At 40.8% G+C, this 8,669-nt stretch overlaps 1 protein-coding gene across 1 annotated transcript in view; it reads left to right on the top strand.

The window, feature by feature from the left end:
- The window catches only part of UROS (uroporphyrinogen III synthase), a 37,475-nt gene extending 30,000 nt beyond the window's left edge, over window positions 1-7,475 (top strand). The window contains 3 exon segments of the mRNA XM_026650953.2: window positions 1-37; window positions 2,313-2,411; window positions 6,374-7,475. Of these exon segments, the coding sequence (XP_026506738.1) occupies window positions 1-37; window positions 2,313-2,411; window positions 6,374-6,499 (262 nt within the window). The 3' untranslated portion in view covers window positions 6,500-7,475.
- The last annotated feature ends 1,194 nt before the right edge of the window (window positions 7,476-8,669 follow it).

The raw sequence follows: 8,669 nt of genomic DNA, 5'->3' as shown, positions 1-8,669 counted from the left end.
TCTCCAAGAATCCTTGAAGAATTATTTCTCACAACAGGTATTTCAGAGTCAATGGTCACCAGTGTAAATGTAAAGCTTTCTGACATATATGTGAAACCTTATGAAAAACTTACTACTTTTCCCCTCAGTTATCTGTACAAGGTATTATTGTGAGAAGAATCCCTTGCCTATAGCTTTAATCTTTTGAATATAGTGAATCAGTCCTTAAAATTGGGGAAAGTACACAGAAAATTTCAGTAAATACAATGGCACTTAAATACTATGGTAACAGACATTATAGAAAGTCCTAAAATATATAGATAATAATACCTCTATGGGAGAAAAAAACAACAACAACCTTCTTTGATGGTAGACCTTTCAAATTTTTGCCCAGTTTCCAAGCTATATTTTTTATCAGGATTACTGGAAAAAACTATTTTATAAACAATTACATATTCACCTTGTTCTTTTTGATCTGCTTAATAAAACTGAAATTTTGAAAAAGTCTGGTTTTAGATCATGTCACATCAGAGACAGAATTACTAAGGGTATTTAATGATTTACTTACTTATGGCCATAGATGTAGGATCTCTGTCACCGTGTCTCTGAATGTGTTTGCCACAACTTTATGAATCTGAATCCAGCACTAATTATCAGCTCTCCATGGCTGCTGAGCCATGTTCGTATGCTGATTATTCTATTTGAGAATGTGTTACTGATTCCATTTTAAGTGTAAAAATTTTGGATGATACACCATCCTCACATAGATCTGTTTCTTAAAATCCACACTGAAGCTTCTTTTTGCCATCTAATAAAAGTGATTAGGTTGAGATCAGTGGATAGCAAAATAGATTTGGAGCCACTGATACACACTTTTGTTTTCTCAAGATTAGATTGCTGGAATGTTTTTATTTGCAGGAGCCTGCATTATAGCTATGATTCAGCGTATTCTGAATGCAGCCTTGCATCCTTACATTCGCTTGCCTGAGCATGTTATTTGCATTGACTTCCTGTTAAATTACATATTGATTTTGAAGTTCTTCTTACATTCAAAGTCCTGAATGGCTGTGGTCCCACCAGCCTTTCTGTTATGTTGTGCTATCTATATGTTCCAGATGAATATTAAAGTCAAAATTATGAAATCATATGGTTTCTACAGGTCATAAACGTGAGTAAGTAGCAGCCAGGACATCTTGTAATTTTATATCCTTGTTATGGAATTCATTACCTGTTGCAATTAGAGATGTTCATTCTTGTCATTCAAGGCGAAGCTAATACAATGTTTATTATAAGCTTCTAGCTCTTAACTTTTGATATTTCTGTTGTGGTTAAATGTGCAGTGCCCTGCATAAATATAAGGCGGTGGTGGTGGGAATCTATCCGAAAGTGTGACTCTCTGCCTCTTAGTGGAGTTCACAACCCTGAGTTAGGCATCCAGGCTCCCTATGCAATACATGGAGAGAGTTAGGTGCCTAATAAGGAATTCACTGAAGCCAGCATGCTGAATGGGGAGTCGCCTAAACTAGTAAGTAAGAAATGCTGAGGAGAGGGGTGTGGCCTAAGCCCCATCCCTCAAAGGGAGTTAGGTGTCTATCTCCACTTGGGATACAGAGCCATGAACCTTCTCCTGGAGTTAGGCACCTAAGCCAAGTCAGCCCTTCTGCATGAAAAACAGAGGAGGTGGTAGTCTCCTTCTAGCAGTAGCCCAGTGGTCACATCTTCCAGGAGAGTGCCCTAACCACTGGGCTATAGATATTCTGGGGTGGGTCTCTCTCAATCTCTCCTGTTGAAGCTATTCCAGTTTGTTGGGTGTGAGAGAAAATGAGTGACTGGGAGAGTTCAGGGTGAACAGGGAGAACACGTAGGGTGGGAGGCATCAAGAATATGTCCAGAACGGACGTGTGTTTGTGAAGGGAGTTAGGAGAATAGTGTATGGAAGTTTCCTGTTTAACGGGAGTAAGTGAATCTAAAGGGTTCCCCATCTGGGTCATTAATAAAGAAGGAGACATCTTGATCCCCATATTGTTATCATCAAAGAGCTCACAATCGTCACATGATGGAAAATGGCTGGTTAAAAAACAAAACAAAACACTTGAATTTCAATTGGTCCATTGTATAGTGTAGTCTTGGCAGACTATCAGCATCAGGTCAGGCCCCACAGACTGTCCTCAGTAAATCTCTCCTGTTGGCTGACTTCAACACTTCTCCGCTGACAGCATGGTGCCAACACAGAGACACTGCTGAAGAGATTGATATGAAAACATGTTGTGATATGCAGCTAGAGTGAAGAGAAACATGTTTCAACCTGCTGTTCCTTCTTTACTTTTATACAGGGTATTCCAGCAAGCATCACATTCTTCAGTCCGTCTGGTGTCAGATTTTGTCTCCAGCACATTCAGAAGTTTTCTGGTGATCTTATTAATCAAATTAAGGTAAAGTATCCAATAAGTGTTAAAACATAGCAGGGAGGCATGTGGTCTAGTGGTTAGATCAAGGGATTGGGAATCAGGAGAGGTAAATTCTATTCCTTACTACCACTCTGTTACTCTGGGACCTTGGACAAGTCACCAGGCTCTTCTGCTTATGTTTACTTGTCTATAAAATACAGATTATAATGTTTACTGGCCATTAGAAAGGGCATTAAGATCATCAGTTGAAAGTGGCTAATTAGTGCAAAGTGTTTCTTTTTTAAAAAAATATCTTAGATTCTTAGTTAAAATGAGTTGTCTACCTCTTTCGTTAGTAAATCCCCTGTTGAAATCTGTGTATTTAAAGGTATTAGAAATGAATAATTCACTAATAGATTTTTAAACTTTGACCTCTTCAGTTTGAAAATTCCTTCTACCATGTGACTTTAAGTGGATGATAATGAATTATTAAGGCTTTTTTGTCTTCTTTTTTTTTTTTTAAATTAAAAGTTCTACAATCACATTTCCTTTATGCATTTAAGATCATCACACAAATTAAACCAATATGCTGTACGACATAGGTCCCTTCTTAGAATATAAATTACATAAGGTTGGTACCTTCAGAAAATAACGGAAATGGTGGCAAGCTGCCCCTCTTATGGAGAGGGTCCTCCATCATGGGGATTAGGAGAAATGAGGTGCAACTTATTACAAAGATAAAGCTACTTCTGTTTGACTCTCTCTAATATGAATTTGAGCTGCCTCTTTGTGGTAATCTATTTTCAAATGAATCATTTCTTCTCATTCAGGATGATAATTGACAAACAAGGACACATACTTTTCTGGCCCACTTTCTGACCTAAGGTGAAAGATATACTTGAGCTGAAGGGAAATTTCTCTTCAGTCCCCCACATTCTCATATAGTTTTTCCTCTTGTGGCACAAGAAATGTCTTCCTATAGGAGTTTACATTCACACTAGAGATGAGCTGTAAAGTTCAGATCAGGATATGAACTTTTCCAAAATGTACGGGATTTGAATCAGCTCATTATTCAAACAGGACCAGCTATAGAGGTTGGATCTGGAGCCATAGTTTACCAAAAATGAGGGCTGTTTGGATTACTCTCTAGTTTAGACCTTTTATAACTAAAGAAATAAATCTACTTGACCATATTGAAAGACTTTGGCTTTTTATACACATGCCTAAGTCCTGATTTTGGACACCTATAATTTTTATGGTCCAAAAGATAAACTAGTATCTTGGAAGCCCAAAGCTCCTGGCTGAGGACTGTGGTTGACAGCGCCACCCCACAAGCACAAGGGAACTGTCCACTGCCAGGGTAAAGCTCATCTGTATAAGAGACCGAACTTTCTCAGCATCCAGTCCAAGACTGTGGAACAAACCCTCACAAACTAAAAACTATCTCAAACATCATCACTTTCTGTTCCAAGGCGCACTGATTTGACCTTTCCAGAACAAGCACCCAGAGCACATTAGCCATAAAAAAGTAAATATAAACATTTTTTTAAAGAAAAAATCCTCACAAAAGGGCAGGGGTGAGGGGAAGAGAGAATTACGTGACAAATACCAGTCACATCATGTAAAGCACTTATGGAAGGTGCTCAGATACTATAATAATGAGGATGGTGTAAGAACCTGAAAAGAACAGATAGCATAGTGCATATAATTTTAAAATATGAAAAGAAGGCCCTGTTATGGGGTGCACTCACCTCTTGTGAGCACCCCCCGTTGGCCAAGTGCATGTGCCTGCACTTTCTCTGTAGTGTGTCTTTAGTGACTCAGCCCTCCAGCTGAGTTACACACAGTCTGTTTGTTGAAAGCAAAGCAAACCCCTTCTGGGGTACAAGTCCAACAGGGGTCTCTCTCAGTGCCTCTAACATCTCCACAAGTTGTCCCTGCTCCAGGATAGAGCAGTGCCCCAGGGTTCCCTCCCTGGTGAAAAAGTCTTCGCTCTCTTAGGACCTTTCTGACTGTAGCTCTCCAGCTGAGCCACTGCAGTTCAGTTCCCCCAAGGACCCTGTAGATAGCAGCTGTCCGCTGTGTCCCTGCTGCTCTAATTCCCTGGGCCACTTCCCCAGGGCCCTGCGCTGTCTTCACCCTTACCTCAGGGCCTTGTCCTGATGGAGTCTCCACAACCAGCTCAGGGCTCCTTCTCGCTTTCCGCGGCTTCTGGCAGCGCTGCCTCATCCGAGGTCCTGCAGGTCCCTCAGCCAGCCACACACCATCCATGCTCCCACCTCTAGCAAGGAACTGGAACTTACTCTGGCCCTGCAGGTGGTCTTATGTTGACCTGCTGGGCCCTGATTGGCTGTGTCCCACATAGCCACGCTAGGCAGCTCAGAGGAGCCTCTCCACTGCCCTTTCCTGGGGCAGTGTGTGTCAGGGCCACGAGGCCTCCAGCAGGAGGCCTCAGAGGGTCTGATATACCCCGTCACAGGCCCCAACAGATCTCTACTGTTACCACGCTTGCAGTGCAGACTAATAAAATCATACCATGTGAAACTTGACAATGAAAATTAAGTTGTTTGCTGTATTGTTTTTCATCTTCAGGGAGACAAACCTTTGTACACTGTTTCATGGTGTTATGTGGTGGTATTTGCATATAGCAGAGAGTAAGAGGGATAGGAATTCATAATATTTATGTAGGCTAAAAGAATCAGTAGGCTGTATCCAGAAGCAGCTTGTGGGGTGAGTTCAACAGCAGGGAAGTATGCACTGGATCATCATTTTTATGTATCACAGCAGTTGCTGGGAATTACTACAGAGTTTCCAGGGAATATGGAAATAAATCATCCACCAATCAGGGCCGGCTCTAGGCACCAGCAAAACAAGCTGGTGCTTGGGGCGGCACATTTTTAGGGGCGGCATGGCCGGCGCCAGAATGCCGCCCCTAAAAATGTGCCCCGGCCGCCCTAGCTCACCTCCGCTGCCGCTCGCGCGCCGCTACTCGCCCTCCCTCCCAGGCTCTCAAGCCTGGGAGGGAGGGGGAGCAGCGGCGCGCGAAACGGCTGTTTCGCGCGCCGCTGCCACTCGGAGTCTCCCCCTCCCTCCCAGGTTTGAGAGCCTGGGAGGGAGGGGGAGAAGCGGCGCCCGCGCCGCGGCCACTCGGAGTCTCCCCTCCCCCCCAGGCTCTCAAACCTGTACCTTAGGGACTTGGTGAATGACTGACTTGATGATTCCAGTACCGATAGAGTAACTTGAACTTGCTCAGAAGGGCCACATAACTTTCTCTCTAGCAAAGTTTACAGCATTCTGGAATGTATATACATGGTGAGTTACTCAGCATATAGTAGGATTCCCCTCATGGGAGTGTGTGGGACAAACACAAAGTTTTAAAGGATTCAGAAGCAGCAATCTGTGCACATTGCATCCCTGTATAACTACCTGACATTACTACAGTCAGCCTTGTCCTTCTTCCCTCTTATTGACTGATACTGACTTGTTGCATCTTACTGGTAAGCCAAGCACCTGCAACAGGATCGCCTAACATGAATGAGGGTGTTGTAGCCTTTGCAGAGACATTTCTCCTCAGAAGGAGGGTTGTTGTTTTTTCTGACTTCCCCAATCCATTTCCTCCTTTGGGTAGGATTTGATTTTCTCATGATTATTATAAGCCAAGAATAAGTGCCTGCTTGAATTGGCACTGACAAGGCTGGCGCATGTTAGAATCTATCTTCCTTGAGTATGAAAACAATAGGATTTTTAAGGTGTTTGGACCAGTGAACTAAGCCATAAGCTTTACTTAGTCATTACAAAGCAGCTAAATTTGATGTATTATTTTAATATAGAAAATCCTCAGCCCCAAACAACTTTTACACTTAAGTATTCAAGTTGGACATGTTCATTAAGTTTGATTAGAGGCGGGACAGAATGATAGAAGACACTGAGATAATGTAGCAAGAGCTGATACTAACACCACATCTGATTCTATTATATACGAGTATAAATGTTATTTGTCATTTCAGTTTGCTGCTATAGGTCCAACGACAGCAGAAGCAATGGAAGCTGAAGGAATCCCAGTGAGCTGCACCGCAGAGAACCCTTCTCCCCAAGACCTTGCTGCTGGTATCAAAAAAGCCCTTCACCTGTAGAACTGCTGTTTACCTGAGTAGAAGCACCACACATGTTGCTGTAATAATCCTCCAGAAATTTAAGACAATTCATCAGTGTTTAACAGGGATATTAACATTCATTTGGATTTTTTTTTAAAAAGCCATGCTCTCTGCCTTATCATTCAATCCGTCCTTGATCATCCATCTTCTAACAGCACTGTGTGGTGGGAGTGGAAAAGCTAGATTGACCAGTCAAGATCAAATATATGGCTAATTTTGATGACCCACTAATAATGGTCATTAAGAGAAGACGGTGATTTTCACCATATGTTAGCCAGCCGAAGTCCAAAACATAAAAAGTCAGTAACTAATACCAACCACCATGTTAAAGAAATCAGATTATTAAACCAGTATTTGGGTAGTGTTATATCTGCTGTTTTTCATATTCCAGATATACTTTACATTATGACATAATACCTTTCAAAAATATGGTTCAGAGTGACTTGGAATAAGTGAAATTGTTTCATTCAGTCAGTGGTCAGGTTTGTATTGGACACTTTTGTATTCTATATTGCCCCTTTCTTGAATACTCAAGAACTGCTGCATCTAAAACTTCATGGGTCAAATTCCACCCTCATACGTGCACTCCCATTGGAAATAATGAGAGCTGCACGTCAGTATCTGAAAGCAGAATTTGGCCACATATGTAGCATGAAACAAGTTAGTTTTTTTCCCTTTAATTTCAACCCATGGCTGGAGTATGGATAATTTGGTATGGTAGTTCCTTAAAAGTCAGTTGGTTACAAATTGTGAAAGGCTAGTGTTGGACTTATTTGCACACGCGTGTGCGCGCGCACAGACACACACACAGAAAACCACAGTGGGTAGCTGATAGCATATAAAACAGGGTTTTACTCTTTGGCTTCAATGTCATATTGTTTGTGAGCACATTTTGGGGTTTAAAACAGATCGTGGTAAATAATTATAATTACAATAAAAAAAATCTGTTGTGAAAGTTGCTTTGCAATTCTGTTCCCTATTTACCTCAATAAGCATAAATATTTGCTTAGATAATGGTTGTAGAGCATGGTAGTAAAATATTATGAAGTATTTATATAAATATTGCAAAAATTGTAGCAGTCATGGAGCTAAAAGTAGATCAATCTGCACTACTATATACACTTCTCATGCTGTACCTTTCGACTCATATGTCCCCAGCTCTAATTCTTTTGGTTTCTGTCCTTCAAAGAAAGGAGGTTTATTTGTAATAAGAAGTACTAGTTTATTAGTGTTAATGAAGAAGCATTATAAAGATACTCCTGTGGTTACATAGTTGTCAATGTTAGATAGGGTTTATAGTTTGTTTCTCTGGGGCAGGAGAAAAATAATAATTTAGAACTATGGGTACTTTCAGCTGATGTTAACATACATTCTTTTTCAAAGAAAATTTAAATCAAGATGTGCCCAATTATAATCCTCATTATTAATATTTAAGTAATTAATCTTTAATGCTGGTAAGGGGCCATGACATCACAGCACAACACATAAATGTCTCATTTGCTGCAAGTTTCTATTGGTTTAATTCAAAGTGTCTGAACTGAATGAAGTTATTTAAACAAGAAATTCCTTACCCAAAATAGTAGTTAAAAGTCAGATTCCAATTCTGATCTACAATTCACGTGGGTCAATGGAAGTTGTACATATGTATGTCAGTATGACTCAGCCCAGTAAACATATGAGGATCCATAGTGGCTCGATTCCTTAGGCTGAGATAGAATTGCAGAAGTGTAACAGCTGTGGGAATTACTTTGTATCAGTTTTTGCCTAAGGGTATTGAAAGCCCTCACAACATGCAATCTTTAATTACTCTTCTCAACAATAGTGGTCAACACTGGTCATCATAAAAATCTACTAAAACTCTCTGGTGTTGCTGTGCTCACTGGATGTAGCTGCAAGACTGTGTATAGACAAGTCCCAAAGGAAAAGTGGAAGAGAATGATTAGAAAACAATTGTTGACCTTCTCTGTCACAATTTTCTTTAGCATAATTGAGTGTACGCTAAGCCAAATTGTATAGCACTCAGATTCAACTATGTAATATCATTATGTCGTAGAAAATAGCAGTTCAGCTCATTCCTTCTTTCCGAAATAAAGCTACAGCTGGTTGAGGATTTGGAAATCTGCTCAGGTTCCCTGCAATATACCACTCG

Source organism: Terrapene carolina, unplaced genomic scaffold (assembly GCF_002925995.2).
Source record: "Terrapene carolina triunguis isolate 2854851 unplaced genomic scaffold, T_m_triunguis-2.0 Scaffold95, whole genome shotgun sequence".
Taxonomy (NCBI): domain Eukaryota; kingdom Metazoa; phylum Chordata; order Testudines; family Emydidae; genus Terrapene; species Terrapene triunguis.
Note: the sequence above shows the minus strand (reverse complement) of the source record. Positions and strands in the feature narration are given on the sequence as shown.